Source organism: Panthera pardus, unplaced genomic scaffold (genome assembly GCF_024362965.1).
Source record: "Panthera pardus isolate Hobbes unplaced genomic scaffold, ASM2436296v1 HiC_scaffold_17, whole genome shotgun sequence".
Classification (NCBI taxonomy): Eukaryota; Metazoa; Chordata; class Mammalia; order Carnivora; family Felidae; genus Panthera; species Panthera pardus.
Genome location: NW_026526732.1, coordinates 117,542,433 through 117,567,671, shown reverse-complemented (window position 1 = coordinate 117,567,671; position 25,239 = coordinate 117,542,433). Strand labels below are relative to the sequence as shown.

General features: G+C 42.5%; 1 protein-coding gene across 11 annotated transcripts in view; it reads right to left on the bottom strand.

Moving 5' to 3' along the window:
• KIF13A (kinesin family member 13A) overlaps positions 1-25,239 on the bottom strand; it is a 215,679-nt gene that overhangs the window by 89,769 nt on the left and 100,671 nt on the right. For all 11 annotated transcript variants that reach the window (XM_053904861.1, XM_053904863.1, XM_053904864.1 and 8 more), the window contains one exon: positions 14,969-15,029. In XM_053904861.1, the coding sequence (XP_053760836.1) occupies positions 14,969-15,029 (61 nt within the window). The remainder of the gene's footprint in view (positions 1-14,968; positions 15,030-25,239) is intronic.

Here is a 25,239-nt window from a genome sequence, read left to right as displayed (position 1 = left end):
GGCAAGTCACAATGTTGCTTATTCTTACCACAAATGGTCTTTTAAACTAAAGATTAGTCAAAAACAAACAAACACAAAAAACCAAGAATGAATGCTACATGAAATAGGTTTAAGGCATGTCAGGTGAAGAAAAACCACAAAACAATCCAAGATATGTATACTAAAATTACACACAAAATAGACCAAATGATTAGAGAATTCTCCAGGATGTAAAAATATAAGAATAAACTGGTTTGGGGGCACCTGGGTGGCTCAGTCAGTTGAGCATGTGACTCTTGGTTTTGGTTCAGGTCGTTATCCCAGGGTTGTGGGATTGAGCCCCGCATCAGCATGAAGCCTACTCAAGATTCTCTCTTTCTCCCTCTGGCTCTGTCCCCTGCTCACATTCTCTCTCTCTCTCTCTCTAGGGGGGGAAAAAAACTTAAAAAAAAAAAAAAAGAATAAATTGGTTTTGCCTATGTCGAAATTATTACAAATACTAAAGAGGATATAAATTAACCTTTTAAAGTTGGGTACTTTTATTATTTATGCAACTAAGAAGAAGACAGTTTTTATCATCTGCTCTGTTTGCATTGCACTTTGTGTTTTACATCACTGAATCCTTGCAGTACCCAGCACCAGAGGGTATGGATTGTGATCTGAACGGAGGCTGGGGCTCGGAAAGGGGGATCATTTGCCCAAGATCACACCGCCAGTGAGCGGCAGGGCCCGGGTCTGTCTGCACTGACTCCTAAACGTTAAGGCAGATGCTTAGCCATCATCAGTGACTCACGTTGCGGGACAACTAGGAATCTGATACTCCCACCTCTGGTCTCCTTGGTTTTGTTTAGATTTTTCTCACCAACTCTAGAACTCACCACACCGCGCTATTTTTTTCCATTTTTCTCTACCCCTGGGTGGTGAAAACGGCTGCTCTTGCATCTTGGAAGAGTCGTTGGCACACAGTAGGCACTTTTATTTCCCAAGTTATTCCTCTGTTGACATAGCTGTCCTCAGACTAAAGTGTATTTAATTGGAGGCCCCTTTCCTCATTAGTGAGGACTGACGCATCAAAATATTATTTGCTGAACTTAAAAAGAAATGTTCAATTGCATTAGAGTTTATACTTTGATCAAAGTATGGCTGTTTTTGAAATTCTAATGAGCCCCTAAAGACTGCAGTACCCTTGGTTAAATAAGGCACTGGGGACAGACATGAATAGATGTGTTAACATAATATATATACTAATTGGACAATTTTGATAAAAATTACAGATTATACTTTTCCTGGCACCCATATAGTAGCCTCCTGGACATTAAAACAAAATATACGTGACAGAAAAAAACAAACTAGTCTCTCTGATTTCTACTAAATATGTGCATATGCTTTTCAAAAAGTCAAGTTTTCTTAGACATTTAGCTATGCTTGACAGACAGAATATAATTCAGATTTAACATATTTAATAAAGTTTTAGTTATAAGTAGGAAAGGAAAAACTTCTGGGGAATACAAAATGGAATATGAAAAAGTAGAAAACAATTATACTGTGTTTCTGGAAAGAGTTCATCTCTTTTCCATCCTTAAATAACCATCTTGAAGCAGAATTTGTAAAAGGATAAATACAAAGAGCTATTGTCATGTTCATGTATTTTTACAGTTTTAAGCAAGACTGGATTCTAGAGAGACTGGAATACATTTTGTCACTATGGCTTCATGTCTTAAGGGAAATTTATTCTTCTTTACGACAGGAAATAATGAAGACTTTCCCACCTCCACAAAGTTACATCAACATTACTATTTTTTTAATAGCTGCTTAGCTTCCCATTGTATGTTTAACTGATGCAATCAGTTCCCCACTATGGATATTTAGATTATTTACTTTTTCTTACCTATTTATCTTTGAGCACTTTTCTATTGACTTTACCAGGCAAAACTCCAAAAAATCTAATTACTGAGTCCTCTAGCAATGCACCCTCAACAACATAGCTATTATCATTCTTCTTGGTTTTGACAAAACTAAAATTTTCCTTTCCTTTGTTTATTGCTCACTTTGGATGCATTCTTTAGTAAATTGATTACTTGGGTTGTATGTTTCTTTTTATAAATCAATTGGTTTAGTCATTGATTTTCTTATTTAAAAATGCTCATCATGTATCAAGGGTATTAACCTTTGGTCTACTCTATGTTGTAAATATTGTTTCCTAATCTGTCATTTACTTTTTAATCTCATGTTGGTTTTTGTCATACAAAAGCTTTTGGTTGTTCATATCCAAATCTTTCACCTTTTCCTTTGTAATTTTTCCTATGGTATATGTTATGCTTTTATGCTTCCAAAATCCTTTTGTTTTATTATTACCCCAAATTATATAGGGATTCACCTAGATTTTCTTCTAGTTCTGTTATTTTTGTTTTTTACAGTTTTATTTTCAAACCTGAACTCTGCCCCTTACCAGCTGTGTGACCTTGAGCAAGTTCTGGGTTTCTACATTAGTAAATCAGGAACAATGACTGCTACCTTAGTGGGCTGCTGGTATGATTTAATAAGGCAAGAAAGGTAAAGCATATACCATAGGGCCTGGCTGGTGTAAGTATAGAATATATTTTAGTTAATATCCATTGTTATCATCATCCCTTAAATCTTTAATCAACTATAATTAATTTTGGTAGAGAGAAGGAGGTAAACATCTAATTATTTTTCCTTAAAATAGTTCCTTCATTGGGATGAGCCTGGGTGGCTCAATGGGTTAAGCATCTGACTCTTGATTTCGGCTCAGGTCATGATCTCAAGGTTTGTGAGATCAAACTCAGCATCAGGCTCCATGCTGACAGCACAGAGCCTGTTTGAGATTCCCTATCTGCCCTTCCTCCACTCACACTCACTCACGCGCTCTCTCTCAAAATAAATAAACTTAAAAAAAAAATAGTTCCAGGGGCGCCTAGGTGGCTCAGTTGGTTAAGTGTTTAACTTCAGCTCAGGTCATGATCTCACGGTTTGTGAGCTCGAGCCCCATGTCGGGGTCTGTGCTGACAGCTCAGAGCCTGGAGCCCACCTTGGATTCTGTGTCTCCCTCTCTCTCTGCCCCCCACCCCCTGCTCACACTCTGTCTGTCTGTCTCTCTCTCTCAAAATAAACATTAAAAACAACTAAAAAAAAAATAGTTCCTTCATCTTTTCAACCATTCTGTGAGGTAATTCAATTTCAAAGATAAAATAAAAGATACTTATTCTTAGAAAAAAATTTTAAAGGAATCATGTATTGCATTTCTCTAGCAATGGAGAACTTTTTTAATGTTTATTTATTTTTGAGATAGAGAAAGAGTGAGTGGGGGAGGGGCAGAGAGAGGGAGACAGAGGATTCGAAGCAGGCTCTGTGCAGACAGCAGTGAGCCTGATGGGGCTCAAACTCACGAATCGCGAGATCATGCCCTGAGTCGAAGTTGGACGCTCAACCAACTGAGCCACCCAGGCACCCCTCTAGCAATAGAGAATATTTTTAAATATTTCACTGACCAAATATAATGGTGGGGCGCTCTCACACATGAAAGAGAGTGAGAGATCGAGCAAGTATATGATAGTGGGGTATTATGTTTTATTTGTGTTGGTGTGTGTGTATGTATTTGTGTGTTGGGTGTACATGGGATTATATGCGTGTTGGGTGTATGTGTACGTGTGTGTGTTGGGGGTGTGTGTGGCATGTGTTTTGGGTTGTATGGGGGTATATATATGTGTGTATGTGTGTTGGGGGTACATGTATGTCTATGCTGAGGGTATGTGTATGTCAGTGTGTATGTGTGTTATGTTGGGGCATCATGAGGAGAGGAAGAAAAAACAACATTATTTGGGACAGGATATGCCAACCTAATACTGTCCAGTGGAGGAAAAATATTTACTATTGTTTCATAACATTATCTCGGAAGGGTACGGGGGTAAAAACGAACATAATAAAACCTACCAATAAAACTGCAAATAGATAACATACTCCATAGAGTTTCCCTCATTTTTCTAATCTGGTGCCTTGTTAGCTGTATGACTCCCTGGCTGGGGTTATATTTAATCAATTATTTGGCTTGGTAACTTTCAGGGCATTACTGGTATGATAAGAAACAACTATAAAAAGACCAGACTGTCAATCAAAGCCTTAAAATGCACTATGAACTCTTTATACAGCCTCCTGTCCTCCTCAACATAACTGGCTCCCCATGAGACACAAAGGAGGACTATACTTCACTCTGTGATACAGAGAAAACATTAAATATTAAAGAGCCTTATATGGTCTGTTAAGGAGAGTTTGGTTGATCCAAAAGACTGAAGGTTTCCTGCTTTGTTCATTTCTATTTTTTAAACCCAGCAGTCCCCTTTTGCAGCGCAGCAGAAAAACAACAACAACAACAACAACAACTTGCCAACGGCTTGTCGAAGCTCACTTTGCAAAAAAATGGGGCTGTTTATGTTGGATGGTGGGAATCAGGGAATCCATAAAAGATGTAGTATCTTCACCTAAATGTTTGCTGACCATCGCTCACCCGCAAAGAGAACAAAGCGAAGCGTTGTATGTCTAGGGGAATGCACAACAGCCCATAAGGGAAAGTTCAGAAGTCCTTGGCAAGCAGGAAGATCTGAGTATTTGTTTCTATCCCAGACAAGCCAAGCAAAGCCACAACACTGTCAAACCCAAGAGGTTTGTGGCTTTTCAGCAGCACCGATGCCAGAGAGGAAGTGCCCTTCTCTAGACACAGCCCCACGTGTCTACGGCAGGGAATCCACAGGACAAACCTAACCTCATTTGTTAATAACCATGACCAAAAAGACACCAATTTCCTCTGTGGGGTTTATGCTTAAAACCACCTACGGCCGTATGGACAAGTCTTAAAACACAGACATGCCCAAAGCAATCTGCAACATAATTTCACAGTCGCAGAGAGGGCTCCTGTATGGGATTTCTGCAACCAAGGTTAGACACCTGACCCAACCAACCCTACATCACATATATAATACAGACCTTCAAAAAGTGAATACCCTGAGTCCCCATGCTTGCGCATAATCTGTCCCTACTGGGGATCGCAGCAAGGATTCAAAGCTATTATGTGTGTGCACTGAGAACTGAGCAAGCAAGGTCATTCTCTCTCTATAGCAGGACCCTGATAGCAAAGCGCAGAAGACCAACTAGGGACCAAAGAGAAAATGCACGTACCAATCATATGCCCAACACCTGACTACCAAAGAGGTAGTTACAGAGGCGTATGTTCTAAGAAAAGGGAGAACAAAACAGGAGGGCATAACCCCTGTCTTATTTACAACCTGCATTAAGCAAGGGAGTCTCACGGAGATCATGGCTGAATAAAACAGTAAGTGTGGCAATATGCAGCTAGACATGACATATGCATGGAATGTTTTTCGTTTTTCTTTAAAAAAATTTTTTTTAATGTTTATTTTTGAAAGAGAGACAGAGCATGAGCAGGGGAGGGGCAGAGAGAGAGGGAGACACAGAATCCAAAGCAGGCTCCAGGCTCAGAGCGGTCAGCACAGAGCCCGACGCGGGGCTCGAACTCACAGACCGTGAGATCATGACCTGAGCCGAAGTTGGACGCTCAATGGACTGAGCCACCCAGGCGCCCCATATTTCTCATTTCTCCAAAGTGGGAACATAGAAGAGCATTCAAGATTTCGACACAATCCACACTTTTGTCAGTTTATACAGAGTCTCCTGTTTTCTTTCTTGTCTCTTTTCTCTCTGGAGTGAGAGTGGAAAAAAATGTCTGAACTCAGTATTTGTGACATGGAGCTCGCGGGCCTGCTCGTTTGTGAGCGTGTTTCCCCACCTCCAAGCAGGGCTGATGGCCACTGAGATTCTGAGGAGTGTGGGTCAGGCAGGGGGCCCAGTTCCAAACGAGAGCACCTGGGTCCTACAAGACCGAACGGGTCCCCCCACCAACTCTGCAATGGCAAGGAATGCCCAGCCCGGACCAGGCTTCAGCAAATCCCTCTCCCAAACAGCACAGCTCAGAAACTGTCCCATGTAGTGAAGTTAAGCCTGGTTTAAGTTAAATGACCAACAACTACAGCGTTCAGATAAAATTAAAAAAAAAAAAAAAAAAAAAAAAAGAAGGCTTTAAGGATTGACCTGGTGACAGTAGATTTAAGTTTTAATCAACCTCAGAAGTTTGCCATGAAGGGACTTGGGTAAAAGGATCCAGGGGAACTGGGCCATGAGGGTGCAGGGAGAGCACGGGGCCATTTTTCATCATGGTGTCCAAGGGCTATCAGACTTGCAGTGCCTGGGAGTTCTGCTTGCAGCATGGCACAGGGTGACTCACCCAGAAGGACATTTCCACCCCAGCAACGGTGCTGGGACGAGTCATGAGCTGGCAGTGAACCTCGGCTGCTTTTTTGTTGGCAGATAAGGTGGCTGACTCACCCAAGGGGATGGTCAGGCATCGGTGCCCAGGATGGAAGGAGAAACTAAGCCACCTTGTGCGTGAGGACAGTCTGACAGAGAATGTATTTTGAGTTATTTTGTAGGGTGTTTTCACATAAACCATCTGCTGAGAAAGAAAGTGTTCCTCATTTCTGTCTGATATATTCTCTCTGGTACAGGAGTAGGCCTCACCCCAAATCCCTCCTAGACTGTGGGGAGCACAATATTGACAGCACGTGAGGGGAGATTAAAATAAAGCCCAAACCAAACATAAGCATTCGGGACTCCAGAGAACATCTGACAGGAGGGAGAACACTATTAGAATTATTCCTGGCCGGGTTCCAAGCCAGAGGACTGCAACGTGATTTCGGCATACAGCCACTTTTGGGGGATGTCAGAGAAGAGAGGATCGCCCGGAATTACAGGAGAATCCATAAAAACCTTCACATGTAATTGTCACTGACTCAAATCTATCTTGACAATTGCTTTTCAGCTCTCTCACAGGTAGGAGGACCTCCAAGAACCTCAGTTTTCTCATCTGTAAAACAGGGACAGTAATAGTTTCAACACGATTGACTACATGACAATTAAATGACCCACCGCAGGTAGAGGGGTGGGCACAGTGCTGGGAACCTAGTGCTCAGAAGTGTACTGTCTATTGTGATTATTATCCACCTCCCTAAATAGCCTGCACTATATTAAATGATGTCTCTGGGTACCAGTAAGTAAGGAATAGACAGGGATAAAGAAAGGAAAGCCTGTTAGAAGGTGGGGCTGGGTGGGATTGAAGAATAGGAGTAGAGAGGGGCGCCTGGGTGGCTCCGTCGGTTAAGTGATCGACTTCGGCTCAGGTCATGATCTCGCGGTTTGTGGGTTTGAGCCCTGCGTCGGGCTCTGTGCTCACAGCTCAGAGCCTGGAGTCTGCTTCGGATTCTGTGTCTGCCCCTGTCTCTCTGCCCCTCCCCCACTTGTGCTCTGTCTCTGTCTCTGAAAAATAAATAAATGTAAAAAAAAATATTTTTTAAAAAGGAGGAGTAGAGGGGCACCTAGCTGGCTCAGCTGGTAGAGCGTGTGACTCTTGATCTCAGGGGCATGAGTTCAAGCCCCACATTGGGAGAGAACCTACTTTAAAAAAAAATAGGGGGCGCCTGGGTGGCTCAATCATTTAAGCATCCGACCTCAGATCAGGTCATGATCTCACAGTTCACGGGTTCAAGCCCCGTGTTGGGCTCTGTGCTGACAGCTCAGAGCCTAGGCCTGCTTCAGATTCTGTGTCTCTTCCTCTCTCTGCACCTCCTCTATTAACACTCTATCTCTGTTTCTCAAGAATAAATAAACACTAACAATACAGGAGTACAGGTAAGAGAAAAACACACACACACACGCATGCACACACACGCACACACACATTTACACACCCACACCAGACACTCACACACATGTATACACATATATATATTCAAATATACACACAACATACACACTCGTACAAACACACAAATGCACACTTACACACTCTCTCTTTTTAAAAAATCTGACAATATTAGTTTAGTTCGTTTATTTCAGAAAGGTTTTTCTCTACCAGTAAGGCTGGCCTACCCAAGAGAAAAGTCAAGGCCCCTGTGACCTCACGGGGTTCAGGAAACACTGTGTGCAGTGCAGGGACATGAACTGAAACAGTTCCAGTGTGGGTACCTGGCAGACTTTACCAAACACAAATACAACCCCACCATGAGTAAACTTCAAAGTCAACATTAAAGATTCTTGTGATTAAAAAAAAAAAAAAAAGTTTCTCTTAACTGACCTGCACTTACCCAGCTTTCTGAATTACCTGACATTGTGTTCCATCTGTAAAACAGTACAGAGGCATGCCCCCTCTACCCTAAACCACCCCAGCTGCTAGGCTGTGCTCAGGACCCCTGCCAGCTGAGCTATGTTCTCACAAAGGGTCAGCTGTGTCTGCTCCTAAACTGGTTTATGTCATTGAACTTCTCTGTAGTTACATAATTTTATTAACAAATGTAAAAAGAGAGTTGCTGATTCTAAGAAAGCTAAGTTGGACACTTAAGGGAGCAACTTGATGAGGACTAGTCACCAAAAGAATTGTCAAATGAGGTACGGGTAAGACAATTTGCAAAGGGCCATAAAAGAAAAAAGAAAAATCTAGAAGAACTCTGCATTCAGACTGTTTCCTACGTGTCTTTGAAGATGGCGTGCATCATTTATAATGACTCTCTACTTTGTCAAATTTTTCAAAGAATCGACCACTACTGCTTCTCACAACTACAGGGAAAATGTCTATGGTTTTGATAAACCTAATAGCCAACAATTACTGAGTATGTATATTGTGCAAGGTACTTGCTGAGTGCTTCTTGTATGCTTGAATAGTGAAAGAATGAACCAACTCAGCACACTGAATCAAGTATTTTTGGAACTTTGCTAAAATATTGGTTCTATTTCAGCTACTGCTGGCTGTTAGAATGTAAATTGTTTTGTCTCGTCCCTGTTCTTGCTTCAGTTGAACGGTGTGAAAGAGAAATCATCTCTACCTCTGAGCACATAGAATGTCCCATACCATGGGATCAGAATCCAACACAGCGGCTTGCCCCACAGCCGAGCTCACGGCTCAGATGCTCACAGCACAAAGCTACGCTAGCAGAACAAGCATCACAGAACCTTTCTCCTGAACTGCAGGGTGTTAACAATGCCTGAAAACACACGGCCACAGCAAGTTGGAGCAACGTGCCATATGGTGAGGATTGTTATATAATTTCTAAGTCAATAGTTTAGAAGCTCTGGGCCAGGAAATGCTCATGTCCACATTGAGCCCAGATATGCCACCACCAGACTGGTTTTTATTTTTATTTTTTAAGGATTTTTTTAAGTTAGTTTATTTATTTATTTTGAGAGAGAAAGAGAGAGAGAGAGAGAGCACACAGGAGGGGCAGAGAGAGAGGAAGAAAGAGAATCCCAAGCAGGGTCCACACTGTCAGCACAGAGCCCGATGCGGACCTCGAATTCACGAACGATGAGATTATGACCTGAGTTGAAACCAAGAATGACATTTAACTGACTGAGCCAACCAGGCACCGCAAAGATTTTATTTATTTATTTATTTATTTATTTATTTATTTATTTATTTAATGTTTTATTTATTTTTGAGACAGAGAGAGACACAGCATGAGCAGGGGAGGGGCAGAGAGAGAGGGAAGCAAAGAATATGAAGCAGGCTCCAGGCTCCGAGCTGTCAGCACAGAGCCCAACCAACGCGGGGCTCGAACCCACAAGCTGTGAGATCATGACCTGAGCTGAAGTCAGACGTTCAACCGACTGAGCCACCCAGGCACCCCTCAAAGATTTTATTTTTTAAGTAATCTCTACACCCAACGTGGGGCTCGAATTTACAACCCCTAGATCAATAGTTGAATGCTGTACCGACTGACCCAGCCAGGTGCCCCTCACCAGACTGGTTTTTATTTCTGGCATGAAGATTTATAGAAAAATAGGTCTGTGAAAAATATTCCCTCACTAGGAAGAAAACTGAAATCAAGGGGCAGTCACTGTTATTTACCAACATGGTACATTTTAGGCAGTGACGAAACATGGATGGATTCATTGTTGAGGCCTTAATTACAAACAGTAGTGATTTAAACATTTACAAAGGCTGATTACCTGTCAGTATTCACTACAATAACTTTATAGTCCTAATTGTGGTTTTATGTCTATGTGCATGTACATATGGGTGAAGAGTAGAGGAAGATAAGAATTTATGTAGAAATATACCAAGGTTTGGGGGCCTAATTCTGCAGATTACTTCTGTTTTGTTTTGCTTTTTTCTTAGTTCTGGCACAAGAGTGTTTGCTTTAAAGACTCAGAATAATCTGCCACACAAGCATTTATTATGCCTACCTACCCCAAAAGTTATAATAAATAATACAGTTAAAATGTAAAACGTCTCAAAGCCTGATTCAATGCAATGCAAACCACTTAACAAACGAGTCTTTGACTTGCCTCTGAAAAGTCCACTGGGACAGCTGTGTGACCAGCACAAAATGTCTGATTCATGTTTTATCAGAGAGCTAGAGGGGATCTGAGATCACCCTGGGCCCTATCTCCTCCTTCCACAGATGAGGAAACAGATCCCCCAAGGTGAGCGGCTTGTGGCAAAACCAGGTCTGGTCAACCCCAGTACAACGCATTTTCTTTCCACAGGGCTGATGCTATTATCCTCATGACTTCCACCATGTGACCACGATAAAGACCATAAATATTAAGTGAGCTTCTCCTATGTGCCAAGCACTGGCTTCAGTACTTTCCACAAACAGGTCATTTGGTCCTCAAATCAACCCTATGAGATGGGAATGATTATTGTCCTCATTTAACACGAGTGTAGTGAGATTCAGTGGCTCACCGGGCCTTATAGGTCGAAGGCGGTGAGGCCAGGATTGGAACCTGGGCAGTCTGGGGGGACAGGAGCCCACATTCTTCCTTCTAGCACTGCAATAGCCGGCTGCCATGGCCATTAGACACACTACATACTTGTGCATTTCTATGCCGCAAAGCCTGAGAGTGAAGGGCGTTGCTGTCACTTTTAACAAACAGTAAAACAGAACAATCTGACATACCACATGAGACCTAACGCCCTTGCCTCTGGTTGTTCTCTCAAACCCAGTGCTTTTGGTCTTTTCCTCTCTCCCTCCCCTCCTCCTCCCCTCTCCTCAACCTAAGTTCTGAGAGCTGCCTTGAGAGCTCTCAGTCAGTATCAATGATGCCATTATTCACTGAGCCTGACAAATAGGTCGGTTTCAGGAAATCTGTGCTTCCCCTTCTGCATTTCCTCTATTTCTCATCAGAGAATCAATGCCTTCTATCTTAATGTTTCTATTCACAATTAAGAAGGAATGTGAATTCTTTTTTAATGAAGAGAAAGGAAATCAAGTTAGTACGAAACCCATCAACTAATCTACCAGTAATGTACTGAGTGGGCAAATTATGAGTGCAAACAAATCTGAGAACAGTTGGCAAGAATTTTACTTTTTGCTAAGGTGGTCACTGTATTTGTACAATAATATGACCATCCAAAGAACAAGAGAATGTCTCTCTGAATTTTGTAAACAGACATTGCTCTGTGAGCCGAGAGAATCCATTCAATGGAACCCGCTATTTGATGTGATCATGCAGACCAGAAGTGGTAAACTTTAGACTATCAGTATGTCTAAAAATCATCCTTATCTTTTTAAATATTTCTGAACATACTAATTTGTAATGCGGAGCTCCAGAAATCTTTAGTTTCACATTTGAATTTTATCGGTACTGAATAAAATTATTTCCCATTTAAAAAAAAAGTTTGTCCTATATTCAGGGATATGAATGATATATTGCAGGAGACTAGAATGGTCTCTTGGGCAATAAGAGCGGATGTGATTCTAGAAGATAGGACAAAGAAAGACTGCCTCCCTTAAGGATTATTTTAACCATGCCACCCCAATAGTCCCTGTTTTTTTGGGGGTTTTTTACTGTATCAGTCTAAACCAATAATCAGTCTAAACTAAACTCAGTTTAATTTTCTATTATCTGGCCTCAGTCAGCAAGTACAAATAGGTCTTGCACTGCTTCCCCCCACGACACACCTTCTGTTAAGACAAGTGCTTACACTATGCTCACTCTGATTTCTCTGTCTTCACTCACGGAAAAGCCAAATGAGGTGTCACTGATGGGCACCTTCCAATGGTCAGTGCACTGAGTTACAACAACATATGAGATGCATATCGTCACCATGTTTCCCATTTTATAGAAAAGAAACTGTGGCTCAGAGATTAAAGAAGAGAGCCAAGGCAGCGGTCCTAAGACTTAAACTCAGGTCTGACTTTGAAGTCCCTGTGCCCTCCTTGACGCCATGTTGCTTCTCTTATCTAGAAACCCTCTATGCTGGCTTTTGCTACACCTATGGAGCTTCGCTTTCCTGCCCAGTTTTGGTCCTTTCTCCCCTTCCCAGGCAACTGTTCAGCCCTTCCAGATTTTGCCCTTCCTTGAGTTTTCCATACCACTTAAAATGTGTGAAACAGTTAACTAAATATTCTCTCAAAATGTCTACCGTTGTTATGCAGTCCTTTGCTTTCCACCTAACTTTTTGATTCTCCAGGGCTTCTGAGGCTGCACACACAGTAGGGATTTCATAAACACTTGAGGAACTGAGACCTTCTGGCTCCCTGGGTTATATAAGAGGAACCACAGCACTGGGCTGGGGACACAGAATTGGTGGTGGGGAGTCATGGAGAAGAAGGGGAGGAAGGTAGACTGAGGCTATGGAATAAAGGACCCTAAATGTAGTTCAAGGAGTATAGATTTTATCTGTAAGTTGTGAGGAGTCCTTGAAAGTATCTGAGAATTGCAAGGGAGGAGTTCTAAGTCAGGAAGATATATCTGGCTGTATCCTTTTTTTTAAATATAATTTATTGTCAAACTGGCATACATATAACACCCAGTACTTATCCCAACAGGTGCCCTCCTCAATGCCCATCACCCACTTTCCCCTCTCCCCCACCTCCCAGCCACCCTCAGTTTGTTCTCTGTATTTAAGAGTCTCTTGTGGCTTGCCTCCCTCCCACTCTGTAACTATTTTCCCCCTCCGCCTCCCCCATGGTCTTCTGTTAAGTTTCTCAAGATCCACATGAGTGAAAACATATATCTGTCCTTCTCTGACTGACTTATTTCCCTCAGCATAAGACCCTCCAGTTCCATCCATGTTGCTGCAAATGGCAGGATCTCATTCTTTCTCATTTATCTGCCTACATCTTGAATAACATCGGCTGAACAAAGTTTGGGCTTTTTATAGCCACAGCATTTGTCCTCATGTTTCTGTTATAGTAGAAATGTATTACTTCAGTAGTTTATTTAAATCCAAAAGCACACACACACACACACACACACACACACACACACACACACACATCACTGTGCTAATACTCAAGGCAGACTATTTTAGACTCAGCAGAATTTGTCTAAAGTCCTAATGGGCCAATAAAAAAAACAAATTAATTACAAGCAACATTCAGAAGTGATTATTCACTTTAATAGAATACATTTGCTACAGGTGTAGGAATGATGTTTGAAAAGAAAGGCAAATTTACCCACTGGGAGCAACCGAAGAAATTTTCCTAGTTCCAGACTGTTCACTTTTGAAAAAAATTATATGGCCAATAATTTCTCAACAAGTTTGCTGTATGTGGTGAGGAAAAGGCTATCACTAGGGGCACCTGGATGGCCCAGTCCGTTGAGCATCCAACTTTGGCTCAGGTCATGATCTCATGGTTTGTGAGTTCGAGCCCCGCATTGGGCCCCAGCTTGGAGCCTGAAGCCTGCTTGAGATTCTGTGTCTCCCTCTCTCTCTGCCCCTCCCTGACTCATACCTTGTCTCTCTCTCTCAAAAATAAATTAACGTTAAAAAAAAAAAAAAAAGTAAATGATAAAGGGACACCTAGGTGGCTCAGTCAGTTAAGTGTCTGACAGGACTCTTGGTTTCAGCTCAAGTCATGCTCTTATGTTTTGTGGGTTTGAGCCCCGCATTGGGCTTTGTGCTGATAGCATGGGGCCTGCTTGGGATTCTCTGTTTCTCTCTTTCTACACCCCTCACCTCTCAAAATAAATAAACATTAAAAAAAAAAGTAAATGAGAGAGTCATTCAGCTGATGGTCCTATAAGTAGAGATGAGGAGAACACACTCATTAAGACTAAATAAACAATGGGGACACAATCAAAAGAGTAGGAATTAGGGGCTCCTGGGTGGCTCAGTTGGTCAAGTGTCTGACTCTTGATTTCAGCTCAGGTCATGATCTCATGGCTCATGAGTTTGAGTTCTACACTGGACTCTGAGCTGATAGGGTGGAGCCTGCTTGGGATTCTCTCTCCCTGTCTCTGCCCCTCCCCTGTTTACAATTTCTCTCTCTCTCTCTCTCTCTCTCTCTCTCTCAAAAATAAATAAACATTGTTAAAAAATTAAAAATTAGTAGTCATCTATGTTCGATGGACTAGGAATGAAATGCCTCAAGGAAAGAACACTAGCAAAATGTGAGGCTGGGAGGCCATGTTTCCCTGAGGAACGTGGAGTTCATATCACCAATGACTGTAAGAACACTCAGGACGTGAGCGGGTCCTGGACACCAACAGCATCTCTGCTTTCCTCGTATTGGTGGAGAGATGAATTCCCACAGTGCTGGCGACGAGGAAAGACACAGGACATTAAACCTCTTCTTCACGTGATCATCACAACAGCTAGCATCTCTGGCTTGAGGTGGTTTCCCATTATTTCTAACTGATGGAACACCTCTGAAGATACTAACATCCTTCACAGGTGAAAAACCCGAGGCTTAAAAAACAAAACAAAACACACCCATGACTTCTTAGCAAGTTAGTGGCAGAGTCCGATCCTGAAATAAACCTTGTTGACTTCAAAGCCCACATGCTGGAATTAGAAAGAATGAGTGTGAATTTTATGTGAAAAACAGAATTCCAGAGGAAAGAAAACAGACGAAGAGTCCTGAGACCCAAAAATCAAGTGAAGAGAGAGTCAACTTACCAGCATATTTTGTAGTGTTAGATTCATCCATGGACCAAAAGCAATAATCGAAGGCAAATACCTGAAGGAAAGAAGAAAATATTAAAGATTAATAAACTTCTAGGAGTATATCAAACTGCAAAAAAGAATTCACGATGAAGAAGAGGATCCCTATTACTGTCTGATGAAGACAATAAACACTATAGGTTTAATGCTTTATTAATCCTAAAGTTTCTTTTGGACTACACTGATGGTTATCTTACTGGATTAGTGTCCATTGCATATGAATAGGCTATTCATCCAGAATGCAAACAGCCAGCTATCATAACCAAAAAAAAAAAAAAAAAAAGACAATACATTTAGTAAGAAAAAAACAATGACTTCTCACCCAAGTCCACAGTTTCTGCATCTGCTAAAGCCATTGGCTAGATTCCAATGGCTTCTCAAGTAACAACTTCCCATGGTTTCTCAAGTGATCAACTTGCATTGGAACCACTTCCTTCCAGCTTTCCATGATGCCACCATTTGTAGCTAAAGCTCCAAACTCCCCACATTTCCACCTTGGACTCTGTTCCCTGTTTCAGCGTGCCATCTTGGGCCAAGTCTTGCTAACAAACCGATAACTCACTCTTGGGTGCATTTCTGTAGAGTTACCAAATGACTACTATGTATCGGGAAAGGCTGATGCTTCTCCCATTTGGAATCTCATCCAATCACAACTTCCATGCATATTACCATCACTCGTGTTCCAGCTGTCATTAGCAGATGCACAGGGCAATGTTCCCCGAAGCATGATCCAAAAACAGTAATTTTAGGAGATATTCCATGAAAAAACAATTAAATTGTGTTGGAAATTTCACACTATTTGAGATCGTCAATGCAATTCTCAATATTAAAGGCTCTGAAAAGTTATTCAGCAAAGAAACCCATTTAATTGCTTAACTTTATTACTCCAATTAATTTTAGTGAAGAGACCCTTTCTTAAGTAATGCCTATGAGCATGCCTTGACACTATTGTTTCTCAGCATACCCCCTTAGCAAACTCTGGCCCAGAGGACCCAGTAGCCACTTTTCTGGGCTCCCGGCTACAGCTCCCCCCCCCCCCCCCCCCCCCCGCAGTCCAAACAGCAATTTACAGACCTCCCACAGACAGGAACCCTTTAATGCTTAATCATTTCCTAGGGATTGTAAGCACTGAACAAGCAGAACCCAAACTCTGTGAGCTGGCATTGAGACTGGCTGCAAAGAGGCATTTCCAGTCCATGCCCCCTAACTTCCTTATGCTTCTGCTGAACTTGTCTGTACCTTGGAATCAGTAGGAACAATTCCACCCCTGTCCTTGTTCTCCTCTTCATTTACACCCTTCAAAATGCTTCTTCTTCTTCTTTTTTTTTTTGAGAGAGAGAGAACGTGTGAAGGAGAGGTAGGGAGAGAGAGGGAGAAGAGACGAGAGAGAGAGAGAGAGAGAGAGAATCTCAAGCAGGCCCATGCTCAGTGCAGAGCCCAACTCAGGGCTCAATCCCATGACCCTGGGATCATGACCTGAGCTGAAAGAGTTGGACACTCAAGCACCCAGGTGCCCCCAAAATGCTTTGTATTTCTTAAGGCCCAATTCAATACATTTTTCTTCCAGGAAATATTTATTGTTTAAATCCAAAAGAATTATCTCTCCTCTCTGAAATCTTGCAATGCTGTTTAATCTGGTTTCTCACAACTCTGACGCCACTGATCTGTTTTTCATTAATCGTGTATATGATCCTTGCATATGGTTTATCTCCACTGGTCGACTAAGTTCCTTGAAGGCAGGAACCATACCCAATTCACACTTGTATCCTAGAGTTTTCACAGCGGTTATTTGTAATAATTTATTGAGTGATTAATGATACCGAGACCTTGCAAGAAAGCAGGTACTTTCTAAATCGTAAAAAGATAAGTTATGCTCTGAAGAGTTTCAGTACTACATACACTTTCGTGCTTTTACAACCGATTCAGGCATATACAATGCACAACACGCACACCATCAATCTCAAATCCAAATTCAATTCTGTTACTTATACACACTATTCATTCTGGCCTTACATTAACCAAGGTTAAAATGAACACTAGTTTCAGCCAACAGAGTGTGGGATATTTACTACATTCGAGGGCTCTTCCGATGACTTGAGAGACCACACAGGAGAAAACCAGTTAATCTTCCTGCCTCTGGGCAGGACTGAACTTCAACACTTCTCCTGAGACATGATGATCTGTCTTGTTTTTAAACATTTCTAGAAAAGGAGGTTCCATAACCTCCCTTTAATGGCATCTTGTAACACTTAACTTCCATTTTCAGGACATTTTTCCCTTCCTTTTGACCTAAGTCAACTCTCCTTACGTTAAATGGCCAACAGAGGCTGTTTTCCAATTTTGATGTATACTCGTTATTTTCCTCTAGAGTCTCAATGAATTCCTCTTAGTAGCTGCTCTAATACAGGGAAACAATCATTATTCCGGATATGTTGATTTTTCGTACCCAAACTTATTTTTAACCATTTGCTACCCTGCATACGGGGCAAGAAGGCTAGGGAAGTGTAATGCGACTTGAAATAAAATGAAATCTACGCAGGAGCGCCTGGGGGGGTGCTCAGTTGGTTAAGTATCTGACTTCGGCTCAGGTCATGATCTTGAGGTCAGTGAGTTCCAGCCCCGAGTCGGGTTCTGTGCTGACAGTTCAGAGCCTGGAGCCTGTTTCGGATTCTGTCTCCCCCTCTCTCTCTGCCCCTCCCAGCTCACACTCTGCTCGCTCAAAAATGAATATACACTCGAAAAAAAATTTTTTTTAATTAAATCCACCCCAAATTTGAGGGTCTACCTCTCAGTAATAATCATCCCAAATTCTGTGCCAACTTCCATTTCTAGCGGTTAATAAAGTTGGTTTTGCTCACAAAGAGGAAGATTAAAAAAATTTTTCATTTTAACCATTTGCCTTCTAAAATTCAAACCCTGCAGAGGAGGTTTAAAAGGAAGCAAACAAACAACAGCAAAAACCTGCAGAGGAGAAAAGGCCCATGATAGTACTGGTGGATGTGACTGCTCTTTGTTGGCCAAAAATAATAGAATTCCCTCATCTGAATTAGGTCTCGAATTTCAAAACCTTGGATGACAGACATTTAGAATGGCCATCCCCCATCCAGTCATGGAGTACAGGTTATTATTTTAGCAAATATTTACCATTAAGGGGGCGCCTGCGTGGCTCAGTCGGGTAAGCATCCGACTTCGGCTCAGGTCATGATCTCGCGGTTCATGGATTCGAGCCCCGCGTCAGGTTCTGTGCTGACAGCTCAGAGCCTGGAGCCTGCTTCAGATTCTGTGTCTCCCTCTCTCTCTGACCCTCCCCCGTTCATGCTCTGTCTCTCTCTGTCTCAAAAATAAATAAACATTAAAAAAAAATTTTTTTTTAAAGAAAGTTGACGCCCAGGGGTGCCGGGGGTTAAGTGTCTGACTTCGGCTCAGGTCATGATCTCCGGGTTCGTGAGTTCAAGCCCCATGCCGGGCTCTGTGCTGACAGCTCAGAGTCTGGAGCCTGCTTCAGATTCTGTGTCTCCCACTCTCTCTGTGACCCTCCCCTGCTCACACTCTGTCTCTCTCTCCTTCAAAAATAAACATTTAAAAAGTTTTTTAAAAAAGAAAATTGACGCCTAGGGGCGCCTGGGTGGCTCAGTCGGTTGAGCACCCGACTTCAGCTCAGGTCACGATCTCACTGTCCTTGAGTTCGAGCCCTGCGTCAGGCTCTGGGCTGATGGCTCAGAGCCTGGAGCCTGCTTCCGATTCTGTGTCTCCCTCTCTCTCTGCCCCTCCCCCGTTCATGCTGTGTCTCTCTCTGTCCCAAAAATAAATAAACGTTAAAAAAAAATTAAAAAAAAAAAAAAGAAAATTGACGCCTAGACACCTGAGGGATTTCCCTAAAGCTCAAAGCAAGTGGACAGAAAAATTCTTGTTATAATTTTTTTCTTTAAAGCAGGCTACAAGCAATCGTCCCTTCTATGAATTTCTACAGCACTTAGTAGCTCTTCTGTGTGGGTCCTACTGTCACTTTAAACCATGAGCTCCTTGTGGACAGGGACTATGTCTCATGTACCTCTCACCACCTGGGTCAGGATCTCATCCAGAGTGGCCATTCTAGAGAGTATTTTTTCAGTAAATCCACATAATACCAGAAGCAGGAGTTGGAATGCAGACACAAACACAGAAGAGATGTGAGAACCAGTAAGAGTAAGCAGAAGTTCAACGGCAAGATATATTTTTGGATATTTTATTACTTTCATATGCATGTTTTTGAGGTTAAAAATGGTTAAAAATACAATATGGTCCCGAGATGAGCACCAGGGTCCCCTTTGACACCATTATGCTGTGGCTCAGGTGGATAACAGGTATGGCCACATCATGTATACTTTGTAGTTTGTACAGAGATTAGACTAATTATTTGTTGCTAAAACAATTATTTCTTATGACTGTTACGAAAACAGGTTCAAGGATGTTCAAACTAATTTGTTTTATGTAGCCCAATAATTTCCCTTGTAATCTTCTTAATCCTATAAATATTCACAAACTATTAGCCTTCTTTTCATGGTCAGATTTAAGTATAATTTCATCACAAAAGGTCTGTAACAAAAGGGGACATGATTTCCTTTGGTCCTTTTGATTTTCCAATACAAAATCTACTGACATTTCGGGGCACCTTAGTGGTACAGTTGGTTAAGTATTCGATTTTGGCTCAGGTCATGCTCTCCGGGTTCGTGAGTTCAAGCCCCATGTCGGGCTCTGTGCTGACAACTCAGAGCCTGGAGCCTGCTTCGGATTCTGTGTCTCCCTCTCTCTCTATCCTACCCTGCTCACTCTCTCTCTGTCTCTCTCAAAAATAAGTAAACATTAAAAAACAAAACAAAATCTACTGACATTTCAAAAGAGATATCAAAACCATCTTCTTGAGAGCTATTTCTTGAAAACTGACCATTTCAAATTAAAAAGAAAGTCATGTTTCTCAAAGCCACCACAATGTATTTGAGAAATATGTTACTTAAGACTTTGAATTCCTTTCAATAAAATTCCCAAATGCTTATACAGGAGTGCTGATTCATAGGGGCACATGTACCCCTATGTTCATAGCAGCATTTTCAACAATAGCAAATTATGGAAAGAGCCTACATGTCCCTCAACTGATGAATGGATAAAGAAGATGTGGTTTATATATACAATGGAATACTACTTGGCAATGAGAAAGAATAAAATCATACCATTTGCAGCAACGTGGATGGAACTGGAGGGTATTATGCTAAATGAAATAAGTCAACCAGAGAAAGACAGATATCATATGTTTTCACTCATATGTGGATCTTGAGAAACTTAACAGAAGACCATGGGGGAGGGGAAGGGGAAAAAAATAGTTACACACAGAGATGGAGGGAGGCAAACCCTCCATCTCTCTTAAATACAGAGAACAATCTGAGGGTTGATGGGGGTTGGTAGAGGGAAAAGTGGGTGACAGGCATAGAGGAGGGCACTTGTTGGGATGAGCACTGGGTGATGTATGTAAGTGATGAACCACGGAATCTACCCCCAAAACCAAGAGCACACTGTATACACTGTATGTTAGCCAATTTGACAATAAATTATGTTAAACAAAAATAAAATGAAATAAAATTCCCGAATGCTTATTTCCTCTATTCATCACGAAGGCCCTAGCATCGTAACTGCGGTGTGGGGGTGGGGACTTCTCGATGCATACAACTGACTAAAACGATAAATCAAATTTGGAAACCAAGTGTAAATTTCTGGTCTTGTCAACGCCAACCCACATGGTGAGCATTTTTTGTGAAAGCTCCCACACCTTCCAAGAGACTTCAATTTGATAAAGAGCCAAGAGGACAGATGCTGTCCAGTTGTTTCCAACCCTGAAAGCCATCGTCTTTGTTGTTTCCAAGAAAATTTTACTCTACCTTCTCAGAATCCCACTCCTTCCTCCTCATTTGCAACTTGTAAAACTCATACTGACATTTAATTCCCTGCAGCTTGCTGTTCACATCTGTTCCACCTTCATTGCTCTCTTAAAAATGTTAGCTTTGCATCTTTGTGAACCACTGAACATCTAGTAAAGTTACGACAAGCTGTTTTTAATAAGGCAAATGTGCTGAGTGGTATATATTCCGAGGCAAAGGAGTTCCAGGATGCAGGCACAGGACGCAACACAGTCAAACTCCAGTCCTACCTAAAAGTTCTAGCTCTGATGGCATTTCAGCAAAATTCAATTTTTAAAAATGCAAGAATCTTCTGTGTCCTTGAAGAACCAGAAGGCATCAGCATCCTAAGAAACATGATCTGTCATCATTTTCCTGACCCCTGGAAACCAAACACGCAGGTCCGTGCAAAGCAACTACCTTCCGTTCATCCTCGGTGTGGATTCACCGAGAAGTTCTCCAACTGCATGATGTTTGATCCCCACAGCAATCACAAATACCTATTTGCCACCCCTCTCAATTTCAGGTACTACAGGGAACTCAATTATGTATTAGGCATGTTGTTTGTCCTCTGGTTGCAAATAGTCTGGATAAAAATAACAAAACATAAAACAATTATCCTTGGGACAAAAGGGACATTTTTTTCCCCAAAATTACTTAAAATACATTCTTTTACACTTATTTATTTTTGAAAGGCAGGGGGGGATGAACAAACTGGGGAGGGGCAGAGAGAGGGAGAGAGAGAATCCCAAACATGCTCCGCACTGTCAGCACAGAGCCTGACACGGGGCTCGATCCCATAAACCGTGATTTCATGACCTGAGTGAAAATCAAGAGTTGGATGCTTAACCAACTGAGGCACCCAGGAGCCCCCAAAATCACTTTTACGGAACCCCAACTTATCTCAAGATAATTGTACATAAACAAATATTTCTAAACATGTAGATCAGATTTCTGACACAATGAGGAAAGCCCACTCTGTTTCAATTTCTCCCAATTACAATCTTTCAGGGGCGCCTGGGTGGCTCAGTGGGTTAAGTGTCTGACTTCAGCTCAGGTCATGATCTCATGGTCTGTGGGTTCGGGTCCCACATCGGGCTCTGTGCTGACAGCTTGGAGCCTGGAGCCTGGAGCCTGCTTTGGATTCTGTGTCTTCCTCTCTCTCTGGCCCTTCCCCGCTCACACTCTGTCTCTGTCTCTCAAAAAATGAATAAAACGTTAAAAAATTTTTTTTAATCTTTCAATGACATCTCAAATGTTACTTCTTTATAAAACTCTTAAGGATACTCATTGCTGTGAATTTCTAATCTGTGTGGAGGGGGGCGGTAATATGCGTGTGATAGAGATTCCCTTTGTTCTGCTAAATTACTAATTCTTAGAGGCCAAGACTTTGGTTTTCCTAATGTTTTTCTTGTCCATAATTCCACCAAACAAACAAACAAAAAATCTGAGAATTTGCTCCGTAAAGCAACTTCTTGGTAAAGTACCTTTTAATTAAATGGCCTTGTAAATCTGTTTTCATGTAGATGGCTGCTTAAAACGGCACACACTGACTGGTTACTGTGACCCTAGGAGACGCCACAGTGGTACCTTGTCAAAGCCTCTGTTTTCATTCAACTGTGGAAGTAACAGGACTAGGGTCACCCTACAGACATTAGTTGACCAAGCACCCCTAGTCATCTATTCTGTCCAGAGTTACCCAGATCTTCAGCTCTGAGAGTTTCCACCCATGACCAAGGAATCCTCCAGGCATATTAAGCACAGTGGGAAGTCCACAGGCAAAAGGAGGAAAAGAGAATGGAGACCTGTGAGGGAATCCCTCCTTCCAGCAGCTATCTTCCTCTCCTCACCTCTGCCCGGTGATCTACAACGCGTTCTTCAAGTCCTGTCCAAAGGTCACCTCCTCCAGTGTTTCCTCACCCTCCTTCCTCTGTGCTGGCTTAGTGAAAAGCTATACCTCTCTAATACATCCTCTACCTATATAAGTGCATATTTTACATTCAATTAGGATTTTGAGGATTTAAGCAAATACCTACCAATACAATGCCTGGTGTGAAACAGTGACTCTGTATCGGCAGCTCTGTTACCAGTATTAATGGCATCTACGAGCCGGCTTCTCTCCCCAGATAGTAGCCCTACCGCTTGTGGAGTGTTTACTGTGTACCATGCACAGTCCGGTGTCCCACAGTCTCATTGAGCCGCGACCTCCCCTGAGCCAGGGGCTGTGCGGATTCATTTCCTTATTTCCTACAGGTACAGATGTAGTAGATGGTGTGATAGCTCGATTCGCTTAATCAAATTAAGAAAGCAAAGTGAAAAGGCAACAAAGATCCCCACGGCCATCAGGGGAAGAGTTGCTATAGTTTCTTGAGTTCTGTTAACAAAAGCATCAATGCAAAGCACACTACTTCCTACCTCCCAAATCCAGAATCTAAAGGGCTTCCCTTGGGGGAAAAGAACTCCACTCCATGTGGACGAGCTTTCCTTTGCACGAAGAAGTGTGTTTCCCTCCTCTCGTTCTATACGGTCACCCTCCTCTCTTTGCACAATCAATCCGCTGTTCACATGTGCAGCCCCAGCTGCCATTAACAGCCTGTTGTGGCAACTACCTAACTTTGAAACTGCGCCTGAGATCTCTTCACAAACCCCCATTTCTCTAGCTTTAGAAGTACTGGCTTGCCAATATTCAATTTTGTCAAGTTCAAAGACCACAGTTAATCTGAAAGACAAGTGCCAAATCTGTTCACATTTCACCACACCGTTATGAGAATTGAGTCAGACCCCCTCCCCAAATTAAAGCCCTATACAGTTCGGGTCATGTCGAAATCTTCCTTTTAGTGTCAATTTTGACACTCTTCCCCTTCATTTCTTTCTCCTAAGTCAGAGATGTGAAGAGTCAAAAAAAAAAAGAAGAGTTAGATGTCGTTCATCTTGAAGAGGCTGTCCTGAAGTGGAAAGGAAAGTTGGTCATTGAAGCCTGTCTGATCCCCAGAACCATCTCCAACCACCGCTGTTTGCAAAAGCGGCTTTGCCAGCACCAACTCAAGCCCTGCATGAGAACATATCTGCTCCTGTGCATCAGGAAGTACCATGATGGTCACCCCTACTACTCGTGACTTCTACCAGCAGACACTACTTTCCCATTAAAACGCTGTCGAGTAATGGTTCCCTTTTTGCAGAGATTAATCATTTTCTTTATCTATGCCTAGATGTGCACACCAGACGATGTCTTGACTCACACAGTCAATATTGCTTGACTGACTGGGAAGATGTCAAAGCCAGATTTTGCGTAAAGACTCAACGTAAGCCAGCAGCGTCTGCTGTGCACCAACGGGCTGATGAGGCAATGCCCCTGGTCTCGGGGAATTCACTCTCTGTCGTAGGAAACGGCTAAGCTGTGGGCAAGTGCCACTCTACACCACAGGTTGAATTTCTATGGGTGCGCGGAGAAGTGGCTCGTCAAAGAACTGGCTTGTCTTTGTCGTAAGCATCTGCTGAGCCGGTCAGGACAGAAACAAGAGCCCCCCACTTGTAAAGCCCTCACTCTCTAATAGAGGGAAGTAACCAAGAGAAGGAAAGAGCATGAGCTGTAGAAGGCAGTGCAGACATAGGAAGATCGAACAGTGACCCCATGGGGCTGGGGGTGGAGGAGCGAGCCTCCAGAAACGTTTCTAGAGAAGGTAAAGCTTGGGCTGAAGTTTGACAAATGATCATGAAGAAGACAAATAGGAAAGGTGCTCCAGGGAAAGGGGGAACCTGGCAAGCAACAGAAGAAAAGGAAGCAGGGGCCACTGGAGTTGTTTGCAAGAGCAGTGGGCAGGGGAAGGAGGAGGGGAGAACTGGGGGGGGGGGGTGGGCAGACCACGGGACACTTCATGCTCCTTACTGAGAAGCTCGAGGGCGGATGACAGGGCTTCGTTCTTACTCTGAATGATCACCCGGGCAACTGTGTGGAAGATGGACCGAATGGGTGTAAGACGAGCAACAAAGAGGTCAATTAGCAAAGCGTTATGAAGAAGGTAAAAGTTTTTAATTCTCAGCCTCGGCGCAGATGGAGAGAAGCTGTAGTGAAAATCACTTTTTTTTTTTTTTTTTTTTTGCTCAGAAACCCATACCTTATTTATTCTAGAAATAGCATCTTTCCTTTGGACAATTGTGCTAACTCCCGCACCAGCCACGTGGTTCCCGGGAGCTACCGCCATGTTCTTATGTGGCATGCAAAATCATTTATTCAAGGGCCCCTGGGTGGCCCAGCCAGTTGAGCGCCTGACTCTTGATTTTGGCTCAGGTCCTGATCTC